Below are 25,644 nucleotides of genomic sequence, written 5' to 3' on the forward strand. Positions count from 1 at the left end.
AATGTCTACAATATGCTCAGTTCCAGAGAAGCAGATATATATAATCATGCCTTGTGGAATCCACATCCTAGCAAGGAAGACAAAAATGTAAACTGTAATACAAGATGAAAGTATTAGTTTCAAAGTTAGTGTCAGTACAAAAGCCTGTTTGAGAGAACAACAAAACCTGTAAATAGAGGCTTCACATTGATGTAGTACATTTTGCTTATTATGTATTCAGCAATACTCATTGCTTAGCATTTCTAAATCATATATAAAATAATTAAATTGTAATTTCTTAGTATCAAACCATTTTTTAGTTTTAAATGTATTATTCTGCATCAAAATGAAAATTATTCAGAAGAATGTGGAGTAGTTAATGGCCTTACTTTAGGACTCAGACGGATGGGGTTCAGGTTTCAGCTCTGACATTTACTGGCTGTGTGACATCAGGCATTTTACTGAAGCATTCTTAGCTTCATTTGTAAAACAGCTTTTAAAAATGTAGGGCTTATCTCTTAGGATTATTGTAATGATTAAATAAAATAATCAATCTAAAACATTCCACATGAAGCAGAGCGCGTCCTAGGCCCCACCCTGTTGTTGCTCTTCTGCGATCTTTGGTTGATCAGTGCACCCACCTTCGACTCGCGCTCCACACGCATTTTCCTTCCACAATATATACACATTTCTAGAACCTTTGTCAGGTGTCATGGTGCTGTTTGCATCCGTCTTCTGGGGTTCATGAAGAGAAAGTGAAACCTTTAATGACACTTCAGTATTGACTTCACTCTCCCTCTTCTCCATGGAACCATCCTACCTCAGTCTAATTATGTGGTTAACAAACTGCAGAATCGTGGTTGCTATTGCCAGTAAGGACAGAAATTCACGTACTAAAACTCTGCCAGGCGTGAACATATCAACTGGATAGAGTTCTGTACTCATTTTTTAATTGCTTATACAATGTTTTAAGATCATAGCCCCTCCATATAGTTATTGAGCTGTACCAGAAGAATGCTTAAGTTCAGTAGGCAAGTGTTGAGACCCTTCTGGATAATTAGATCTATGATCACGAAATTGCAAGACAATGACACCTGCCCTTTGGGGCTGCTATTTTAAGGAGGAGACAGACAGAGCAGTAATTAATTAGGGAACCAGGTTAAGTGACACAGTCATTCATTTCCAGTACTTTTTAAATACCTATTACACGCAAGTAATAGAAAAATGGAAATAATAGTATATAATATCTGCTTTGAAGGGAATTGTTGTTTAGTGAGACAGCTAGACAATAAATAAGCTAAAATACATATATAATTTGTGTTAATACATATGTAACAAGTAATAAGTGTGGTATTTATATTGTATGCTATAAATGAGAAGCAGGGCTACCATGAAAGTGTGTGTGTGTGTCTGTCTGTCTATAATAAGACCCAAAGAGGAAATGTTCTGTTTCTTAGTAAGGTTAGGAAAGACTATAGAGGACAAGCCTACATCTTTAAGGGTGAGTACAGCCAGGCATGGTTGCTTAACCTTTAATTCCAACACTCAGGAGGCAGAGACAGGCAGATCTCTGTGAGTTGGAGACCAGCCTGGTCTGTCTACATAGTGAATTCCAGGACAGCCAAAGCTCCATCATGAGACCCTGTCTCAAAAAGGGTGAGTATGGAGGGCTGGATAAAGCTCAGTGATAGCATATATGCTTATCACGTCCTTAGTGCATCCTACATACACGCACATGCACACACGCACACACACACACCTATTTACTCCTCCCCCACACAACTCACAAAGACTGTCTAGGGGTTTTCTAGGAATGGAACAAGAACATGGATATGGGCAGTTAAAATACAAGATGCAGAATGGGCAAAGTCATGCAACATGAGCTAAAGTTAATTCTGATGGTAGAATGCAGTACTGTGAATTACGCGGAGGATTTGAAGAGTGTGAACATTTTACTTCTTTAAACAAGTGGTACTCAAAGATGGTTTCTGGACCAGCAGCATTTATATAATCTGGGGACTTGTCACAGAGGCAAATTCTTGACCTCCATCCTGATGTGCCATATCAGAAACTCTGAGTGGAAGTCTGGGAATGTGGGTTTTAATATGATCCTTAGCTGATCTACTTAACGTTGGAAATCCACTGCTCTAGAGGTAGGAGAGCCAGTGAAAACTTTAAGGAAAGCGGTGCCTGGATCAGATTTCAGGCATAATGAGTAGAAGAGAATGAGTGGGGAAAATTACAGAGAAAAGGGTGTGGTTTGGATATGTTTAGAATCATTGAGCCAAGAAATAGTGAAGCATGGATCCAAAGATAGTCACAAAGGGAAGGAGGGAGGGAGGAGTTCTGAAGATTGGAGGAGGCTTGTTGGGGCTGCATCAGGCTCTGAGGGCGAGAGGAAGGGTGAGGATGACTGCCACGTTTCCTACTTGACTGGGTGAACGGAGAACCTACCATGAGCTGACGAGAGAGGGTGCACATGTCAAAGGAGAAACTACCCATCCCTGCTACTGTGTTAGGCTGAATTACATGAATACACACACACACACACACAAAACATGAAGCAGTCCACAATTTGGATTTGAAACTCTAGAATGATTCCCACTGGTGGTGGCTGGATCCTGTCCCTTCTTAGCTGGTTAGACAAAAGTAGAAGTCTGGGACTGAGTCATGAAGAGAGGCAATACCAAAAACGTGGCAGAAGAGAAATACTCCATGGCTAAATGGCCAGAAGAATTGAATAGATTTTAGGGTCCATAGTGAGGATAGCAGAAAGAGAGTTAGTAACAGAAAGGAGCTGAGGGAAAATGCACCCTCCAGACCCACACAATAGCGAAAGCATCACCTTTTTTGTACTGAAAACAGAAAGCAAGAATTTAGCTAGTCAAAGAGAAGAAAGCAGATATCGAAAATAACATTTATTTGATTCTTTCAAGACATTTACATTGTTGATTTCACACCTTTGTATTCATGATTGTATACTATAATTAAAAATGCTTATTACATAGCATTCTGTTGATAATTCAGAGAGAATTGTATCCACAACTTACTGTACTTTAAAGAATTGTGTTGTAGGTTCTACGAATTGTCTAGTAGTAGACAGAAGTTAATTGATGAAAACACACAGATTTACACGGCTAACTTTCAGCCAGGATTGTATCCTCAGTGCTGAGTTTATGGTCTGTGAGTGTCTAACTGTAGACAGCCAATATGGAAAAGTCCTAACCAGGGACCTTTAAGGATGGTAAGTTGGCAGAAGGACCGGGGCTTGGTAGATTTTGCTTTTTGTCTCTATTTAAAGAGGATGAACAGAGTGCCATTTTTCACGTTGCCACGTTGCTCCCAAGATCTGTAGTATGAAAGAGCACGTGCGGCAGAGCATTGTGTCTGCTCCACTCCTGAAGATGCTGGATGACTGCTGTCGTGCCTCACGGTCTAGCCGTTCTTTATGGTGCTAAGAACTGAAGTGACCTCAAAACCGCACTGAAAATCATCTAGTCTTCTAGGGACTTGGTGCTTTGTAAGATTTACCTTGTAGCTATTGATAACTTGGAATGTGGGTTGTTTTTATTAATGTATATTATATACATAATAAGTATATAACACATCACAGATTCTTAGATTTAATATAAAATGATACTTTTATATTGGTTTTAATTAAGCACTATTAAAATTGATTCACCTGTGCCTACCAGAAGAATTAATATTATATATTTGGTTTCCATACATCTCTATTTGACGACACTGCTATAAAGTTTTGGCGGTCATTTTGTTACCCAGATTCTTACTGGCTAAGAAACTAATTTGGTGTGGCATGGCTGTAGTTGTGTGTCTTGGAGGCACAGGAGAGAGAATTGTGAATTTGAGATCAACCTGGACTTCACAGTGAGACTCTCACTGTGATAATAATGATGACGATAATAATAAGGCAGGACTTGGAAATTCCTCTATTGAGTATGAACACAGATTTTTTAATATTGAAATAGTATGTAAACTTCTTTAATTTTCAATGTTACATCTAAAATAAAGTCTTAGGATTAGTTTTAAATCTGTAAAAGAAAATACAGAACTATGAATATAGTTTGATAGTAAAGTGCCAGTAATTACCTTAGCGCTGAAAAAAAATCTAAAATATCAATACTAAATTCAAAATTCAACTAGTCTACCAGAGGGATTTCTTTTGCTACAGTATAGTTGGTGTGCAAACCTGAAAGCCTGGCGTCTCAAAACACAGTCTTCCTTCTCATTGACATTCAGTTGTAAATAACAACTTCCACTTTACGTCTCTCTGAACCCTATCCTTTCTTCTTCCCTGTTTGTTTCAGATGCTCTCGCTTTTCATTTCATTTTTTCCAGATGCTGGGGATTGAACCCAGGGTATCCAGCTTACGAGTCAATCACACTGCCACCAAGCTTTAACCTCACCTCCTGTGTTACTGTTTTTTTTTTTAATGTGTGTGATCCTGAATGTATGTATGTTCACCTTGTGTGTGAAAGAGTCTGCAGAGATCAAACTATGGCATCAGATCCCTTGGAATTGGAGTTACAGGTGTGCCGAGCCCAGGTCCTCTGCAAGAAGAGTAAGCGCTCTTACTCACTGAGCCATTGCTTAGTCCACTGTGCTGCTGTCCTGAAGAAGGCTCTCAAGTAACTCTCCTCTGGACTGCCCCTCCTTCGCTTGGAGCTCACACACTTTCCCCTTTCCTTCCAGAGAACACCTCATCTCAGAGCCCAGCACAGCATGCATTTGCTGGGAGATACTAGCAGTAATCAAGAGTTACAAAATGAAAGTCTTTCAATCATACAGAAGTTCTGATCAAACTTAACAATACATTAAAAAAATGAAAGTTAAAGAACGTGTGTGTGTGTGTGTGTGTGTGTGTGTGTGTGTGTATTCTTTCTTCTTGGAGCAAAAATTGAAAACTGTCTATTCCTATTGTCAGGATTTTCATTTGCCAGTATAAGTTTATGACAGTCAGCCAAGGGACTCATTGGTGCCATGCAGACAGCGCCTTGTTTTTCTCTGGCATCCCTATGGGATCAAACTGCATCTGGCAAGTAGGGATTCTAGTCAAGCCATCTTCAAAGGCAAGAGACTGCTAATATTTATCATATCTCTTCAGATAAGCAAATGTAGAGAAGTTTTTTTAATTTTGTTTTCCTTCTTTTTGCAACTTACTATAAAAGAAAACTTCCAGATACAGTCTTAAATTGTGGTTAAAGGGAAAAAATACTCAATTTTCTATACCTAAGTAGCATTTTACCCATTGAGCCATCTCACCAGCCCTTAGTGCATACTTTAAATATTTCAATGTCTACAAGGAATAGCACATTGTGCTTGGCATTTGGAAGCTTTTGTATATCTGTGTGGGAAAGTTTAGCTAAAATTACAGTCTGAGGAAATCTTAGACCTATCATCTAAATGTAGGCCACTGTCCCAGGCAAGTGAAAGTGGACCTGCCTTCCATATAGGCTCACATCTTTCTCTTTGTGCCCCTTAAATCTTTTAGAAATGATAAAAGTCCTATAACTCAGTTTACCTGGTTTTCAGATATGTGGTTCTGCACTTAACTGACGAAATGGCTATGTTCCAAGTACTTGTCATGAAATGTTCTCTAGAATCTACCATTCAAAGCCTCCCTAGGAGAAATCAAGTTTATTTAGGACTGCCTGAAGAGTATGCAGCCTTTCCATTTGTCTGTACTTTAAATCTACTTGAGGGTTAAGTAAGCTTCTCTGTGAGTCACATACCTGGATTCCATCATAATTGCCAAGGGAGGAATTTCTTATCTCAGAAGTAGAAATAATGTATTTTTAGGCCATCTGGTTTGTTTTTAAATTATGATCATTTTGACTCTTGTAATTGTTCAAGTTTCTCTCTCTATGTTGCCTCCTAGAAAGCTTAGTACCAACTTACAGGGCTTATTTCAGACAATTCTGACATGTCACAACACGGTTTTACCTGTTACCTCCTGTTAAATTTCTCTGGCCACATATATATTGTTGTGTGAACTGTTCTTTGAGTGTTTGTCTAAGCAACAGTACACAGAATGTAAATAGTAAAACGAATAGGCTGGAACAGTTGCTCCTCACCCATTCTTACCTAACTAGATATGAATACGAAAAATCTCTACACTACTGGATGTGCCACACCACAGCTGCTGTAACGCATCTGCCTGTTCTGAATTCCTAGATGTTAGAGTAGGAACAACCTAAGATTGAAATGTTAACTAAATGTTTAATGTTCTATAGTTCTAAAGAAAATAGTTGGATAAAATGTCAGCATACAGAAGTATTTTAAACATTCAGAAAAAAATCATCTCTCTGAAAAGGAGGTAATTGTACAAGTTTGCCTAATCCTTTTGATCTCGGCACACAGCAATACAGACTTCAGTTGAGATTAAAACTACGAATTTCAAAGGAAACATGGCCTTCAGTGTGCAAAATATATAACAGCTGGTTGAGTAGTCCATTTAAAACTGCACAATAACAATGGTAGCAGAATGTTCTCCTGCCAAAAGATGCGTGGGTGCTTGATGGTTTTATCAAGGTATCATACTGTCTCACACTTGTCCTTAGTAATGACAAAAATGTGGAAGTGAACTCAAATCACTCCACCGCTCAGCAGTTCAAGGGCAGCGTGAGTGTGCAGCTCCACCAGTGATTTCTCTATCTGCACCGCCTGCAGAATTTGAGCGTGGTAACTAAAATCCTTTTTTTTTTAAACTGTCAAGTATAATTTTTATTCTTAGTATCTTACAGCTTTTTTCCTTTTAATCTTTGGTCCTCCTTTTCCCCTTTTGCTTTCATGATGTATTAGTTTTAAATGTCACATTTTCACACATATTTTCAAGCTCCCAAAGTTAGACTTTTCTGTGTAAATAGTATTATAATTGTTTAACATTTTTGCATATTTATATAGTAGGGAAAACATCCAGATTCCAAAGCAGTTTGATATGCTTATCATCAATTGTTGAGAAATTAAACTAATATTAGTTGATTTTAGTTGGCTAAATATTATAGTTTTAATTCTGTTTCACCTATAAAAATAATTGTTAAAAAATAACTTTTAAAAGGTGAAATTAATGCATTTTAAAACTAAGGATTGACAGGTGTTTGTCATTTTTAGCAAATCACATTTGGAAAACATACTTGTATTTTGAATTTTTATCTGTCTAATATGAGAAATAGTTCATTTTTTCTATGACTTTTATTTTTGAAAGCATTAATATAATATAGTTACACATTTTTTCTTTTACTGTTATTAGATCTGTTTCCAAGGTGTAAACTCCTAAAATTCACCAGTTTCCCAGCCAGCACCTCAGGGGTTAACATATTCATCTTATTAGAGCGACAGGAAATCTGGCAGCTATTGCAGGACCTGGACCTGATGGTGCACACAAACAATTTGTCAGTCTTCCTAAAGTGAACAGCCTTCCGCAGAGTGGCTGCCTCTGCTTTGTTTGAACAGGCTAAACTTTTCCTTTTTGGACTTTAAATCTTAGACGTGAAATGTGATCCACATATTCAATCAAAATCATTTAATTCAAAGCATATTTTGATTGGAACAAAGCTGACATGGAAAGAAACTTTAGAATAAAAAAGTTGAAAGGACTTTATATCATATATTTAGCAGGAAAATTCGAAACAGTTCTAATTAGGCTGAAAAAACCAGCTTTCTTCAATGTAAATTACAAAGGTTGTATATCAATGTTAAGGAAACATTACCCCTAGTGTTTGAAATCCAGCACATGCAAACATAACAGGCCTGTTCCTTGTGTGTGTGTGTCTAGAGGCAGAAGGCTTTTTACATCTACTTCAAATGAAAAAAGTTTAGAAATCCAAGCTTATAATTTGATGCATCACCTTCTTTGAAACATATCACTACATAGACTCACTTACATTGGACCTCTTAACTATAAGTTTAAGTAAAATTTTAAGAAATTATGTTTTACTTTTTCATTAAAATGTGTCACATGCATCTTATACTGAAGTATATAACAAGTGAGTACAATCAGTGAGTTTTATCTTTTTATTTGAAAGTTGTAAGTGTGATATTTTGTACCATGGTTCTGAATCAGGCCTCTTAGATAGCTGGGGAGGGAAGCAGTGGCGTAGGTGTGTGGAAATGCAAGCCTGGGACTCACGGGACTTGGCCTTTTTCTTTTTTCTCTTTATTATGTTAGTTGTTGACATCCTGGTTCTGGGAATCGAACTTACTAGTATATTCATTTCTATTTGTAGATGATATTTGATCATTTTATTTGATGTTTATAAAGTTACATCTATGATAGCACTGAGTAGGAATATCATATTGATCATATTGATATTAACACAGATTAGGGATTTACAAGCATGGAAACCAGAGGCAACTGTCAGCCACAGCTCCTTTGTCATTATCAAGTGTCTAGGATTTCTTTTGTTAATTAAAATTGACTTTCTTTTATTTTACCTTATTTTCATGTTAATAAAACTTGAATTTTATAGGAGAGTGCTATAGTATTTCTAAAGCCTTTATTAATTAATAGAATTAGTGCTAAATATCATTATTATTATTTTCAAATAGCTTAATATCTTGGAAAAAGTAAACTTTCTATATGTTAGCAAATTATTTGACCTCACTCTACTAAAGTAGAATAATTTTATTTAACATTTTATATCAATAAATAATTCATTTCCTTAATGAGTTGGTTTCAGGGAAACGGATTATGTTCTTTCTGTAAGATTTATTGTTGGACACATATTCATATTTACTATAATTATTTCTGACACAATCATTTATGAACAATTTATTGTCATTTTATGATATATTAAAATTTTAATTTACTGAGATTTTGTAAAAGAGCCAAGCAAGTGAAAGTTCCTAATAAGTATTTATATTTGGCATCTATGTTCTGTACTTTTTAGCATCTTGCAATTTTTTTTTGTCTCTGCCTAATAGATCCCATTAAGAAAACAGATATCAACCCCCAGACAGTTTGTCAAGACTAATATGAGTCCCCCTGGATGGAGTGACAGTTTGTGCAAAGTTTCATGTGGTAGTCTTTGCATAATCTTATGTGATTCTTAGCAATTGGACGCTAGTCACCGCTTTATTTTATAACTCAAGATGAGTTGAATATTACTATAGCTTGTTGGATATTTTCTTGGATTTTCTTTTTTACAAATGTTATTCAGAGTACACATTGGATATAAATGATGTATTCAGCCTGCTAGGGGAGGGCTTACAATTGATTTTGCTGGGTTGAAAGTAGCATGAAAAAAATGTTACTTTCCCCTAGCTGAAAACCTTCTTTAACTCCAGCCTTAATGAAGACTGTCTTAAAGGCTTTGAAAAATTCCAAATGCTTAGCATTCCACTGACATGGTATACATGGTGCGTGCGTGCGTGCGTGCGTGCGCGTGTGTGTGAATGCGTGAATGCGCATGCATGCGTGCACATGCGTACACAAATACACTCACACTCTCTGAAAATGTGGGTCCACATAAATTTTATATAATGTAGTTTTTAAGACTGTATACGAAAGATTTTGAAGAATTTTAATAGGGAGTTTGTCCTTTATGCTTTTGAATCTCAAAGTTATAAGATACATATCCAAACTATTCCTCTTTGAATTATTTTCTTTGTCTTTATTGACCTTCTGCTGATCCTCTCTTTTTCCTTCAAATGTGTACTCTGTACACTTGTTTATCTGTGCACACTCTAGGTGAGGCAACTGTCCTTCAATGCTGTCAAAAGGAGGTTAAAGCCTTGTGCTGACTTGTACTGGGATGATTCCAAACTTCTTAGAAACCTCTCAGATCTGTCACCATTCTTCTGGATTCCATTTTAAAGTTTTCCTGTGGTACTTAAAAAAACAATTAAAAAACTAATACAATTTTTAGGGTTTTTTTTTAAAGTATGTGCTTATTCACTAATGTGTTTATCACCTCCTTGAATAAATTTTGCCAATAATTCTGTGAATTGCTGGTTGACCCCTTCAGGACTGACCTGCGGCAGTGTGAAGGCAGGCTGAACCTTCACAGGTGATGACTCTGCCTTGTGTCCGCAGCATGATGGGGCACACAGTATTGTTTCTTCAGTGTTTTTTGTTTAAAATTCTGAAGCAGTATCAAGATATAAAGCCTAAAGCATTTAAATCAAACCAACTTCACTATTTCAAATGTGCATAAAGAAGTAATCAACCATTAGGAAACTCGCAGCTCTTTGTCTGATGACACATAAAACAAAATTGCACTATTTGTAGAGCTTTAATATTGAGAAAATTCATTTGCACTTCTTCATATTCTGAGCCTTGTAGAATTTTATAGTCTCAAATCACAATGCCATGGACACTCAAGAGACTCCTGGCTGTTTTATCTTATTAAACAATTTTGAAATCATTAATTTTTAATTAGCTTGGATGCAGGTTTTTTTATTGTTTCAATAGTGGGTCTATATGAACTAAACGTGTTTTATTTAAACTACTGGCGAGAGTATTATTTACATAAATAAGTATGTTCTTCCCCACAATACGTGCTGGGAGCCTGCTTTGTGTAGTGATGCTGGCTCACAGACCCGCACATCCTCCACTTTAATCCTGCAGCAGGGCTTCTCATCAGCTCATTACCTTACAGTTTTGAACAACCAAAAAGGATGCACTCTTGAAGATACATGGAAGTCCTTCCTGATTGAAAGTTCTAATTAAGTGAATTGGAGAAAATTAACTGAAATTAGCTGTCAGAAAGTCACATTTAAATGAGTGATGAGCTAGTCTGGCAGTAAACATTTAAATGATATAAATTGCCATTTAAGTGTATGGTTTAATGTTTGTCATGCATTAATGTGACATGAGGCTGCAGTGACAATCAAGCAGCTCGCTCTAATTTGAACATATTTAGGGTTTTTGTGTGGATGCACTGCACACAAATTAGGACGATTGCTGTTTTTATGTGCCACTCTAAGCATGCGCCCTCCCATCCCTCCCAGGGCCAAAGTTAATGCAACTTACACTGGTAATTTAAATTTTTAGACTCATTTTAAATTTATGTAATTAAAGTAGGGATTTGTTTGATTATCAGAAACTCTCTTATTACGTCAAGTGTAGTGCGAAGTTGTTCGTTACCGTGTCTCTGTGGAAGTAGTAAATACGATGGATTGGATTAAAGTGTCTGAAACAGTATCTTCCACAGGAGATAGCTTTAGGCTCCTTTCATTTCATGCATGCATTAGAATGTGAGACTTGCATAGTCGGTTCATAGAGATTTATTTAGAGAATAACATTTTATATTTGTTAGTATTGCAAACCCAGGTTAAATGGTTTTTAAGAAAACATTGTATTTAGCTATAGACACCTTCCTTATTCACAGGCACAGTTTTAATAAGACACGTGTAGTAATGAACTATGTGTCTATCACTTGTGCAAAGGTGGTTTATACTTCATTGGTGTTTGCTTTAGTTAGTCCATCAGTGATGGAGCATGCACAGGACCCTAGCCTCCAGCACTAAAGAGAAAGCAGGTGTAGCCAACTGCACCTTGAAACTTACAGCTATCTTATACTAATAACACAAGTACATCACAATCATACAGTTTAAATGCTAAAACTAATTTCATTGAGAATTTTTGCCAGATAGAATTTGGAATATTTTCAATTATACTTCAGAGTTAACTTTGACAGCTTTGTTAACTTTGAATAGTATTATTTGTTGGAAAACCTAAACTACTAAGTATTTAACTTTGATGCTGGAATAATTTTGAATAGTCTTACACAGTATAAATAGGAATAGCATCCTAAAAAGTCTCTGGCCTTGGTATTCCTAGGTTTCCTCAGTTCAGCAAACATTTATAGATATCAACTGTATTTGGCACAAAGTAATAGAAAATGGGAATATGATGATGAATAGGAAGTGAATCTTTTGCCCAGCGTTTCAAGTGAATGTTTGATCATGTTCATTAATTATTTATTCAGCACAGTTAATAGCATAAAGTGTTTGGTTTAGTACTGATACATAGAATAAAAATCCAGCAGTTATAAGTCCCCACAAAATCTAATTTGCTATTATAAACACAATAAAAATACTAAATAATTTGGTTGCAGTTTCAGGAGACGACATGTTTTGATTTGAGAAAAATGTTAATATTCCAAGTTAATAGAAAATGTTTAATATTTTTACATTTGTTTCCCGAAGTTGTCCTTTACTCTATGACCTCCTTTCTTTGAAGCATGAATTGCAGGCTTGTCAAGCCTGATTTACAAGTACGACCAAGATAAGCCCAGCCCCAGTCCTTATAGTGCGTGCAGTGGGAGAATGCCGAAGTGATTACTCCAGCTCAGGATGATGAGGGCCAGGAAGTTTCTCACATATACAGCAGAACAGATAAAAAACAGGATGTCAGGGGTTTTGCTATTATTGTTTTTTTTTTTTTACAGTAATGAGAATTGAATACCAGGCCTCAGAAGGACAAAGCACACAGTCTGCACTGAACTGTGTCTAAGTCACAGTGTCTGCTCTATCCAGTCCTTCTCACTTCCTTTTCCCTTTCCCTGCCCTTTCTACTTCCCCTTTTCTCCTTCCTTTCCATCTGTGAAGTGTGTGTGTGTGTGTGTGTGTGTGTGTGTGTGTGTGTGTGGTGTAGGCCAGAGAGCAATATCGCATGTCTTCTTTAATCACTCCCCACCTTAGCTTTTAAGATAGGCTCTCTCACTGAATCTGGAGATTTCATATTCAGTCTAGCTAAGCTGGCTTGCCAAGCACACTCTTGAAATGCTCCTGTCTCTGCCCCCATCTCTGGTATTACAGGTGTGTGTCACTAGGAATTGTGCTCAGGTAACCACTCCACTGACTGAACCATCTCCTTTGCATTGCTTTAGTCTATTTGTTTGTTTATTTTTAAGATGAGGTCTCATTATGTTACTCAGACTGGCCTAAAACCGTCCTTGCATCAACTTCCCAAGCAGGATTATAAGTGCATGCCACCAAACTTAGGTTTTTTTGTTTTGCCTTTTTTGTTGTTGATGTTATTGTTGTTGAAGTAAGTTTAGTGTTACGCTTTACTGTTATTCTAAATATCTCTGTTTTAAAAATAGGATCCAGCATAGTGATATGGTCTATTCTGTTTTTCAGGCCCTGGAGAGTGAATTTGTTTCCTGCCAGCTTCACCAATGGATTGATCTTATTTTTGGCTATAAACAACAAGGGCCAGAGGCGGTGCGAGCCCTCAACGTGTTCTATTACCTAACCTATGAAGGAGCAGTCAGCCTGAATTCAATAACAGACCCTGTGTTGAGAGAGGTAAGTCCTCCTACTCAGAAGGAAACCCATTATCACAAGTCTGCCCATTTCATAATATTGATCTCATTTCCCTATCCTCTAAGTAATGGAGAAACCGAGGCAAGACAAGGTGTCAGCTGATCACCAGCGGGGTCGTGAGTCTGGAGCTCTTTTTCCAGTTAGTATGACTTAATATAAAATGTTTGAACTTGATAAGGGAGCCTCAGTCAGATTTTTAATTTTTATGGATTTGGAAGCTACTCACATAGTTTGAAATATTAGGAAAACAGTCATTTTTCACTATACAATTGTGAGCATACGTCAAAATGCAATAAAGCATGTTCAGTATAGTTCATGAGTGTGTGTACATCCATGTAGAAGTTAATAGTGGGATTGAAGTCTGAGGTTTTACTGTCATTATTCACTGATAAACATTAATGAGGCTTGCTTTATCTTTGTCAAGTATTTTCTGGGGAAAAAAACACTAAAGCAGCATTTTGCCAAATGCAGTGTTCACCCAAATTTCTGAAGAAAAGTTTGTTTTTTTTATTGTTTCTAATCTAGTTATACACTCCCTACATGTATTAGCTTACATGTGTAAGGTGTCCTGTTTTCATCGCTATGACTTGGTCACTCCTCTGTAATTCTATTGCCTATTTATGTTGTCTAGTTATTGAAATAAATGAGCATATTATCACTGGGATTATATGCTAGGTAAATGTTAGCACGTAAACATACAAAAGCACTGAATATTAGGGGTTTTTGCCCTAAATTTTACATATTGTTGAATTTCTGTTTTTCATATTTCAATACCTATGGAGACAGGGAACTAGGTCAGTTAACTCTTAAGGCTTTCACTCTCCCAGAGTCTGGGGCGCATGCTCTGCCTCTGAGCTACTCTGCTGTGTGTGAATTTTACTCCAGCGCACCTGACTTGGAGTAACTGCTTACTTTATGATTCAGAGCTTCACGGGACTCTATATGACACTGAATTCAAAGCAGCTTGCAAGTAATACCATTGAACAATGCATAATTTAATTCTAGACTAGACTAGCAATAGCCAGTATGCTCAGAGGGCAGGGCTGCTTGACTCTAAGCCTGGAACCCATATGTTGGATAACAGAACCAACTCTTACAAGTTTTCCTCTAACCTCCATGAAACATGCATGTGCTCACTCACATGTGCACACACACACACATACGTAGATAAACTCTCTTTTTAGCAGTGTTTGTCATGTGCTACTTGACTGTTACGTGCCAGAGATTCTTCAACATTCAGCCTGTTTTCCTTTTTCATATTCAGTTGTAATAATCAATTTCCCTAAATGAGCTCATATCTGCATTTATACTCTAGAATTGACTTTTAGATCTTTGGGTTTTACTTAACCTACCATGTTATTTACATTGCTGTGTGCATCCTCTACAGTTTGAATTTTGAAATTCACGGAATTACTCTAAACATGTAAAGTGAGATACTTATTTTTAAAATCATCTATCTGTGTCTGAGATGATGACACTAGTTCTGCTTTCCATGTCATTAAACCTTATGCTTTAATTATGTCACAAAGATGGCTCTTAACCTGTGTCTGTCATAGCTAGCCAACTGACCATTTCCTCTTTATCTTACACAGCGTGATTGGATATTTTCATGTTGTGTTGACACCCTCCTCCCACACACACCAATAATTTCCAAAGAAGCTTACTACACACACGCACACACACACACACACACACACACACACACACACATATACATACATATATATACATATATACTACATATATATATATATTTACAGTTCTAGAGGGGTGTTAATATAATTCCTCATAATAATGTAAATACTTGTCTCATTACAATATCATGGCTTAGCCCACATGACCTCTTGTATGGCTAGTGTGTCTGAGGCACTGAATGTTTACATAGGAACATGTGACTAGCTATGCCATGTTGAAAACAGCATCTAGGAATGCCCTGTGTATCTTTGGTAGTGGCCATGTTTTGTAGGCAGCCTTTTCTTTTCCCAACTCCAGTTCCCAAATAAACAACACAGAGACTTAGTATTACTTATAAATGCTTGGCCATAGCTCAGGCTTGTTACTAGCTAGCGCATTTCCTATCTACACTTTCCCATGTGGCCTGGTAACTTCTCTCAGTACAGCTTGTCCATCCTGCTCTTCTCTGCATCTGCTTGCAACTCCCCAGACTCCGCCCTTCTTCTTCCCATCATTCTCCATTTGGCTCTGCTGCCTAACTTTATCCTGTTTGGCTATTGGCCCATCAGCTTCCTTATTAAACCAATTACAGTGTCATATTTTCACAGTGTAAAGAAATATTCCACAATGTTTTCTGACTGATGTCAGGATTTAAGATTAGAGAATGACACATTTGAAGTGTTAGATTGGATATTTTAATCTGGGCCTATGCTATTCAGACATTAGATAGATCATTAAATACAGTTGTGAGCTAAAGTACATACTTTTACCTTAACAAAATAAACACATTTTAACTTCAAATGAAGGGTTTTATTGTGGTAAAATAATTGTATGTAAAACTTAACCATTGTTGCCATTTTTAAGTGTGCACTTCAGTAATATGAAGAACACTCACACAGAACTGGGAATGTAGCTCAGAGGCAGAGCGTGTGACTATCATGTGCAAGGCTCTGGGCTCAACCCCCAGTGCAGAAGAAATAATCATATTACTGTGTACACCATTCCCACTGTCCATGTGCAGAAAAATTTTATATCCCAAAATGAAACTGTTTGTTTGTATTAAACACAATAACCATCCTCTTCTTGAACTCTGATGAGTATATGATGCTGCATTCTCTTTATATGGATTTGATTGCTCTGGGTATTATATGAGCAAGAACCATAATATATGTGCCCCTTTGTGTCTGCCTTATTTTATTTAGTATGGCATCTTTAATTTTCATCCATCTTGTAGCTTATATAAGAATTTCCTTCCCTCTTTGGACTGAATACTTTCCCAGTGTGTATGCACACCGTGTATTGTTTATCCAGCATGCATTCATAAGTGTTTTAGGTTGTTCCTGAATTGTGGGAACCAGGAGTCACCGCTTTCATTTCTTTAGTGTATATCCTAGGCTTTATGGTAGTTTCATGTTTAATTTTTTATGAATCCACCATACCAAATAAAATTTCAATGCTTAGTTTTCATGACCATTATTTTCTAAAGACAATTTTTAAAAGATTAGAATTCTTTTGCTCATTTTTCATAATCCAAGTATTTACCAAAAATTCCTTAACTGTATAGCTTTTTATCTTCTTTTATCTCCCATAGTTATTTTTATATTATACACATATGTTAGACCTGTATATTAGATTTTATACTCATTAAGTAAACATGGCTTCTGATTCCCTAAGACTTGGTAGTTGCATAATATTCTTGAAATAATAATAATAATATATCTTTTTGTTACTGAACATTGTAAGTATACACAATTAATTTATATAAAACCTCTCCAGGTCTGAGGGAAAATTTTTAACAACAATATTATTGAGATATAATTTTAAAATGATGTAATTTGCTTGTTGGCAGTATGTAAGTTTAGTAAGTTCATAACATATAAGCACAACCACCGCCTACTTTAAGAACAGTTTTTGTCACTACAAAAGAAATCTTTGTGCCCATTTGCTGTCTGTCTAAGGAAACTTTTTATATGAGTAAATGTCCGACCATGTTTCATTGGAAAAATCCAAGAGGAGGCAAGTGCATCTCTAAGAAAGGGGAAAAGAACAATACAGAGATAAGTACTGAAGGGAGGGAATGGTGCTGCCTCAGCTGCGGATGGCGCATGTTCGTATTGTGCAAAGCCGTATATAGTCAGCGCGTATGTGCAAGGAGGGCTGGCTGCAAGGTTCACTTTTTGCGTATTTATATGAAGGATAGGGTGAGCTTTCCAGGACTGTCTGGCATAGTGGCGGGTGTTTATTTTCTTTCCACTTGTTTTTCTCTGTTCTAAATGGCAGCTAACGCACATGAATCTCAGATTCTAATTGTACTTACAGAAATGAACTCAACAGTACAGACTACAATTTCAGTTGTGTGTGCTGTGACGAGAACAGCAATGGCTGAAGGGAAATAGGGTGATGGGGAAGGATTTTAGAGAGGGGACTTACACACTGCCTGTGTTCATAATCTCAGTTTCCTGCAAATCAGATACCCACGGTGCAGCTCCCACGCCCATAGCCAGACGACACACCAGTGAGCCCCATGCCGGGTTAGCCTCCAAGTCAAGTTTTGGTGAGGACCCTGCCAGTTGTACAGGCCACACCCGTCTTCTGAATTGTGTTTAATGAGGGCTTTCCCTGCCCTAACAATACTATATTTGCATATTCACTTGACTTACCTTGAAACATTATCTTTCAGGTCTCTATGAAGACAGCAAGCTCAACAATCTATTTTTACACCAGATCACTCTTTCAGCAACTGTACTTAGACATCCTTTTGTTCACTGTATCTACTCAGTTTGGTTTTGAGCCTTTTCCTGTGCACATAGGCAAGGTGTATACACACAAGGCATGTGTCTGTCTGCTGTTTGCCAAAGCTCAGTTCTTTTGTAGGAAGCTGCCATTCCAAAGGAAATGGTATATATATATATATCATAGTAAGTGATCATAAAATTAGTCTGTCTATATAAAGAGTTCTAAATGATAGAAATGATAACCATAAGGAGAGGAAGAGTAATCAGTGGAACAGCCTGTGGCACATTAAATTTTTATGTTGTTTTTAATTTTTAGAAAACAGCTGTGTTATCAATAGAGAAGTCTCCATTTACATACACCACACTCCAGAAAGGAGGGTTTTTCAGTCAAATATGCTAATCTGTTTTCAAATATGCTTTGCCCCCTAGCTAAAGTGTGAGTTCTTCTCTTCAGCTGATACTTGAACACCTGCCACTCCGTGCGCTTCTCTCTTGTTACTACTTGTTCTGTGTCCAATATTTAGCCTACTCCATTTTCACAGCTCAATGCATGTGTTCGTTTATAGACGAGAGGCAAGTAAGTGAAAGCAGGTCACTTTATTGTTACTAATTTTGCTGAATTTGGTTTGTCTCAGTCAGTTCTCTTTCTTCCAACACTGTCTTATCAAGATTTCCAAAGGAGAGAACCCAGGAGTGATTGTGAGCAAAAGTGAATATTCCTATTTTACAAAATGTAACTGTGGTTAGAATATTTTTCAAAATTGCTTGACTTTTTTGAAAGTTATACATCTTTTCCCATTTTTTTGCAGTATTTATAATTGTATTTGTAGGCATCATTTTCCTATTTAAACCTTTATTCCATACCTTTACTTATCTAGAATTCACCTATTAATTCACATATAATTTGTGTTTACTCCATCCCAAGATGGAAAACTCAATGTCTAGTACTTAATGCCTTAGGAGACAGTTCATTTAGCAGTTGAGAAAACTTTTAAAACCCTGAAGGACCACTCAGATGGCTCAGTGGGTAAGAGTGCTTGCCACCGAACCTGATGACCTGACTTCATCTGCAGAACCTACATAAACAAAGATGTGTTTTGTTTTTGCTTCGTAAGAAATATTTCTGTTCAGGGTAAGGCTGTAACTCAGTGGTGCAGCCCTTGACTGGCAGGTCTGAGGCCCTGGCTTTTATCCTCAGCGCCACACGTAAAGCCGGGAGCATTTCTGTTATTTGCTCTAGTCAGCCTTAAACTGCAGAAGCCTTCACTGTTCTTTCTCAGCGTCCATGCTCTTCTGCACTGCTCAACTGTTGGTTCTCAGTTTGGGGGACTGTGTCTAGATGCCTGCATGGTTTGCTCCCCTCTTTTTCTGTCATACTGTTTCTCTCATAGAACACAAGATTTGATAAAACTGAATTAAAAAAATAAGTTTATTTGGTAGAAAACATGAACTGTAGTAGTCAAAACTGCATATCTAGTAAAGAAAGCAAAGTCCAGTGAAACCAAATAAGGCTTCCAGAAATGGACATTGCACACTCAGAAGATGTGATACAAGTGGTGATTTAAATCACAAGCAAAGGGTGAGTCTACTCAGTGTGTAATGTCAGGGCAGCTGTCTAATCATTAAGAACATAAATTAATATGATCCGTGCTCACCTCCTAGTGACAGGATTTCCAAATGTATTACATATACTTATTTGAGATAAAGGGTATCTAGATATAAAATGTTAGCAGGTAACCTTAGAATGAGGCATTAGACATGGGAAGTCTAATGTCAAAGCTAAAAATCACAGAAATTGGCATGCTCCTCGCATGAGAACTGAGGTTTCTGTATATAAAGAAAAGGTTAAGGACAGATGCTGTACAAATGACAAAAGAGAAAATATGGAAAATAGTCATACTAATATCCAAAAACTTTGAATTTAAAAACAGTGGCGTTTTTTTGCCTACTGGGTTTGAAGATTAAAAAATAATTTAAAACCTCTGATATTGAGACTATGATAAAACAGATAAATTCGTATATTTGTTAGAACACAAATCTTTCTTATTCCTTTTTTTGAAGGAAAAAGACCACTTACTTAGAAGTCTTCACTGGGGATGTGTGCAGTATGGGAATGTGTATAGTAACTTCAGGCTAGTCTATGGTAGCTTTCCAGATTGGGCTATTTCCACCCATTCTTTGTGACCAGGATATGGTACTATGCTAAGCTACTTTTACATAAATATCAGGGGAAAATATGTTTTTTCCCTGACGCAAATAAAATCAGCTCACTTTTAATAGCAGTTTTTAGGTTTTTTTTTCATTATTTAATCCCTGAACAGGATTTTAAAATACAATTAAAGCAATTTATTTCTTTATATCTCGTATGGTATTTGACAGGGAAAAAGAGAATAATTTTCTACTTTTAGGAAAATTTAGATGCATTACTGGTAATTATTATTCTTGTTGTGATTATGTAAAGGTGAGACCGCTTTTGGACTAGGCTTCATGAATTCTAAATCCCAGGTCCATTACTCTGGGGGGAAGAGGGTTTAAAGTGTATGTATATATGTGTGTGTTTGTATGTCTATGTGCTTGTGTACATAAAAATTTACACAAAGACATTTAGAAATGTATGTTTCAAAGCAATAAACTATTAAACATTTTAAAGAATTCAGCAGGGCAAAATATGGACTGGAAAGCTTCTGCCCCCGATCAGGGCTCTGCTAACCAGTGCTATCCTCACACTGCCTGAAGTTGCCCTATTGGAGATGATTTATTTGATTACAGATCTTTTCTTTTTTCTTCTCAAATAGCCCTTTCCAATAAGTCTGATGTCAGGGACTAGGATTGGATGAGAGGGAATGAGACGGATCTAGGTGGATCCTGGCCATGTGTGTGGAGGCCACTGTGGACTGTGGCAGAGGAACAGCGTTAGTGTGATCAGAATTATTTGCTTTTCCACTTTACAGTTTTCTGTGCGCACTTGCTACATTTATTATGGAAGTGCTATTTTCTCTTTTACTTTTCAAGCAAAGACAGTGTCCTTTTATATGTGTTCAGAAATTAAAATTGATTTTCTTTTGAAAATAAATCTCAGCTCTATCTACCGAAATAAAGAAGAGGAGAGAGCCAAGATATTACTCAATTTAAAGAATTATCTATAGTGGGTCTCGTAGTGTGAAAGTCAAGCCTGAACACTCCGAGTCATGTTTCATGTCAGTGGTTGCTCTGGCCTCTTCCAGACTTATCCTTCCAGGGGCTGTTTTAGCAACTCATAATCACTCTGAGAAGTTCTGTTTTCCTAAAGAAGCAGCAGCCGTGTTTAAGTTTACATGACCCCAGTTTCATGACAGTGGTAGCAAATCAGATATCTTATCCAAGGAAAAGCATTCCATCACTCTCATGGTGGGAGTCAGCCTCAGCTCAGCTCAGCACTGCTGCAGAACACTGGCTGTGAATCTTTCAGAAAGCATAAACACAATTGGTATTTATAGCATTGTTAACATTTGTTGAATAAGTTCTGGGAGTGGTCTGTAAGCCCATCTTAAGCAGGTGGGGCCGGAATCTTTGTTGTGACTGCAGTGAGATTTAAGGCCAGGACGACAGGATTACAGTGGTTGCAGCAATATTGTAAATTAGGAGTATTGGATACCCTAAGTTGCGGTTTCATGCAACCACAACTGACAATGCTGCAGAACAGGTCCTGAAGCATCACTAGCCAGAAGTGTGTTGCACAGATGGCGTATTTGACACAGTGCAGGGCAGAAACAGTACAAGGAAAAGCCAAATAAACGGCCAGGATTAGTCAAATTTTAATTGAAAATCTATGTTAAAAAACACTGAAATTTTGCCAGACTTCCTTGTACATCAAAACCACAATAATAGACAAAATTTCCCTCGGTTGACTAAATGAGCATCAAAGTTGTCATTACTGCTCAGCTTTGCGTGAGCTCAAGTTTGTCAGCTAAGTGGTAAATAAGTAGCTGGATTATGTAGTAGACATTATACGGCGAAGGATGCATGTTTTCATGTTTTGTTTTGATCTCTAATCTTTGTCAGTGTTTCAGGAACCCTGAGCTTGTTTCTGTCCTGCTTCATTTCCTTCAGGCCATCCCTACTTTTCACTGTTACTCACTAAAGGAAAAATTTTAGAATGATTAGAAAAGGTGACACAAACTTGAAAAATAATTATTTGACAGTATGATATATTTGTAATAATCTTATTAATTTCTAGTAAGATGGGGGAGGTTTATTTAGAATACAAAGAAACCAATGAAATCCCCAGTATAGGGGAAACATCGACTCAAGAACACATTTTTGTAATATTCAGTAAAGTATATTATACGTAAGTTTGTTGTCCTGCCTCTCTGCCTCTGCTAGTACTGTGTGCAGAGGACATCTTTCAGGTTTCAAGTTAGGTAGCTTGAAGTTAAATTCCTCAGTGAATCTTAGTATTTGACACAATGGATGCTCACAGATATTTAAGGGGAAATAGACTGGGGTTTTCTTGTCAAATGAAGAGCTGACTCAGTCCCCACGTCTCCGTGTTGGTATAACAGTTGTTGGGTATCCTCCGAATGCAGCCGTTAGCGCCACTCTGGTGCCGTGTGCTCACTGTGCTTGCTGTTGGCCTTGGTTACTTCTTTGACAACATTCCACTCACTTTCCTAAGCAGGCGGCTTTATCTCCTGGCTCCCAGTAGCCAGATGGAGCGTTCTCGTCAGAGATACTGCTTGAAATTATCCATGAGCACGGTGCCGCTGAGAGTTACGGAGTGACATTTGTTTCTCTTGGTTGTATCTGCCCTGACTCGCTGGTTTCTTTCAGATTGGCAGCTGGGATTTTGCTATGGTAGATGGACAGCCACAGGAACTGGAGACTACTCAGTCTGGGCTGGTCCTCAACTGGATGTGCTTGCAATGCATGGGCTCAGTTCTGAGGCATTAGTAGGAAAATGAGTATCTTTCTTCATGGTCTCCACTTGTGTCTCCCTCCACAGCATCATTTGAGCAGAACTGTTGGTAAAATAATTCTATCCTCCTAACCGTCCTCTATCCAGTCTTCTCATTGTGTTCTCAGTTTAACCAAATTTCATTTTATTTAGCCTGCTGCTGTTTTGAACTTTATAGAATTATATACATGTGTATATATATACTCCTCCAGCTACCTGATAAATTTTTAGTGTTGTTTGGATGTTTATGTTAAAATGCATCATGCTTCTTAAATATTAATATTTAATTAATCTTAAATAATACTAAAATCTTATGAAAAGTATGACTTCCTTGTCATCAAAGAGAAATAAGTTTTTGACGGACCCTCTCAACTGAGAGTCTTAGGCTGTTAAAATATATTTCTGACTGTTACATTAATGAATAAATTCATAAAAATATCTCAAACAATGTAGATCTTTCTTTAGATTTCTTAGACCATTTCAGACTTCTTTGTTACTTCAAAATAATGCTATCTTTGTATGTCATATCAAACAAAATAGTAAATTTATGCTTTCTCTTACCAATCTTTTTATCCTCCCATCCCCTGAAGGAAGGCTATTGCTAGTTTGATATGTATGGTTCCAGATTCAGCATTAAGATGTTCCTCATAGGCATTTGTATACACACATGGTAATGAATGTTACCCATATGTAAGAGTATATGTTTTTAATTGCATAAGGCCATACTTTAGGTATACTATATGCAACTAGAAGTTTTTTCAGCGTATTCTAGGTTGGCTTTACCATAGGGTAATGCAGCTCAACTCAACTCACTCACTTTGTTCGTTCATTTTGTGAGGTAGGATCTCACTGTGTAAGTCTGCTGACCTGGAGTTAACTGTGTTGCCAGGCTGGCCTGGAGCCTCCTAAGCGCTGGGATTAAAGGTGTGTGCTGCTGTCTCCAGAAACCCACTCATTTTAATGGCTGAATAGTGTTCCATTATTATTAATTTAGGCCATTTTTGAAAACTTTTAAGAAATGTTTTCACCTCCATGTGATCCTTTTGTTATGAATAGTCACAAAAATGAAATCAGTAGTCCTGTCTACTTATAAAAATCCAACTCCAGAATTTTTAGATATTTTTCTGTATGTTCAATTTTGCTGCCTTTTAATTCTTTAATAAGATAGAATCACTCATGCTCAGTTTTACTTATTTCTTTACTATCTCCCTCTTTCATGTGTAGTATTACACATAGACTATTCTATGTATTATTGTAGTTCCATGTAAAAAATTACATTTCCCCCTTGAAAGTCTGTTTTTGTTTGTAATGACTATACTCTTTGGTGCTCTAACTCTGTTTGTTTTAGTGGTATATTTTTGGGCCACTTAGAATTTAATTTGAGTTAGGCTTTAACTATCGTTTTTAAAATTTTTATTGTTTTATTTTTCAGTTCTGGGGCTCAGACTCAGGCCTTCACATGCTAGGCAAGCACTCTTTTACGGAGCTCCACCCCAACCTTTCACCTTTTAATTCTGTGAAAGGATCGTACTGACTACTAAGAAGTAACAGTGTCTCTTCCCTTAGGTTAAGCTATGCAGGCAGGGGTTTGGCTAGTTTGTAAATGCTTTTAACCGAACAGCCTGTTTGGTCTTTAACCAGTTAGAATTACTATCCAAATAAGGCCATGCATGTATGTAGACAGTTTCCTCTTTGGGAATTTTCATCTCATTATTATTATTATTATTATTTGGTCAGGTCCTTTGTGGGAATCCTTTCTTTGGCCTTTGCAGTTGAGGCTGTTTGAGATTTCTTGTCCTTTGTCACTTGGTTCATATTCATGTAGATATCCAACCTGATTATTCAGCAGTGGCTCTGGTGGGTGCTGAGGATCAGCCAGCCAGGCAGATGCAGTGAGAACACAACCTCTTCCCTGGTTCGAGTTAGGAATGGGGAGGGAAAGAGGTGGGATACCGTGGACCATGCCCGCAGGCTGTAGTTTGACTTTGTTGTACTGAGGGGGAAAATGACTCTAACGTATGGAGTCCTAAGAAACATTCCTTGATAGCAAGGTAAACTAGAACCTGACAACATGGCAGGGCCTAGCTTTGGTAAAGTAAGAAAATTTAAGCATACTAATAAGGCAGCTTTTAAACAAATTATTTAGTTCCTTTTGCCCTTTTCTAATTTTATGGTGCTTTTATATGCAAAAATATAGGAAATAAAATGCATTGTCAGAGTGGTGTGTTTCAAAAGGGGGCATATATATTAACTGCAGTCTCGTATTCAAGTTATTCTGTCCTAACACCCACCTCAAAGTAAAAGTCTTCATTTATTGTCGGCTGCCACATCATGTTGAGTTAACTTGTTCTTAGTTAAATTGAAAAGCTTAGTTCAGAGACTGAGATAGTCTTTAGCAAAAGCCAAATGCATTGTTACTAAAACATTGCCCATCTTTCTTGTCTCTGACTGTATGTGTATGCACGCGCGCGCGCACACACACACCGGCTTTATGTACAGCTATAAAATCACTCCAGTATGCGGTAGTTGGCACAGACACAATATGAGTGGGCAGCTTGTTAAACTTGGATTCATCACATGTCCATTTGGAGGTCCATTAGTAAGATCTCCAGGTACTCTTTGAGATACTGTTTATAAAATATAAATATGTGACTTCACTGGAATACCTCAAGGTATTTCATGATCTTTTTATTATTGTATATTTCAACATCTGAATGCTGCTTGGTGGGTTCAGGTTTTATTACAGAAGGTAAAACAAACTATTTACATAAATCATTGGGAATTGATAAACAAGAATATTATATAATAACCCAAACTTTTAACAGAAATGTTTAGCTAAGTGTTTTGCTCATTTCTGAGCTGCTCTGCACTGGTGATAGTGCATCTTTCGGCTGTGTCTCTGCTCAGTTAAGGTGATGTGTATGGCCATTCACTCAGTAAATATTTATTGCACACCTGCTCTACGCAAGTCCCAGAAACACAGAAGTACTTGGCAGTCTGTATTCTTAAAAAGGTTTAAGGTGTAAACATTG

The 25,644-nt window shown here is 37.1% G+C and overlaps 1 protein-coding gene across 5 annotated transcripts in view; it reads left to right on the forward strand.

The window, feature by feature from the left end:
• The window catches only part of Lrba (LPS responsive beige-like anchor protein), a 478,393-nt gene that overhangs the window by 399,440 nt on the left and 53,309 nt on the right, over positions 1–25,644 (forward strand). For all 5 annotated transcript variants that reach the window (XM_075950353.1, XM_075950356.1, XM_075950355.1 and 2 more), the window contains exon 48: positions 13,085–13,252. In XM_075950353.1, the coding sequence (XP_075806468.1) occupies positions 13,085–13,252 (168 nt within the window). The remainder of the gene's footprint in view (positions 1–13,084; positions 13,253–25,644) is intronic.

Source organism: Microtus pennsylvanicus, chromosome 16 (genome assembly GCF_037038515.1).
Source record: "Microtus pennsylvanicus isolate mMicPen1 chromosome 16, mMicPen1.hap1, whole genome shotgun sequence".
Classification (NCBI taxonomy): Eukaryota; Metazoa; Chordata; class Mammalia; order Rodentia; family Cricetidae; genus Microtus; species Microtus pennsylvanicus.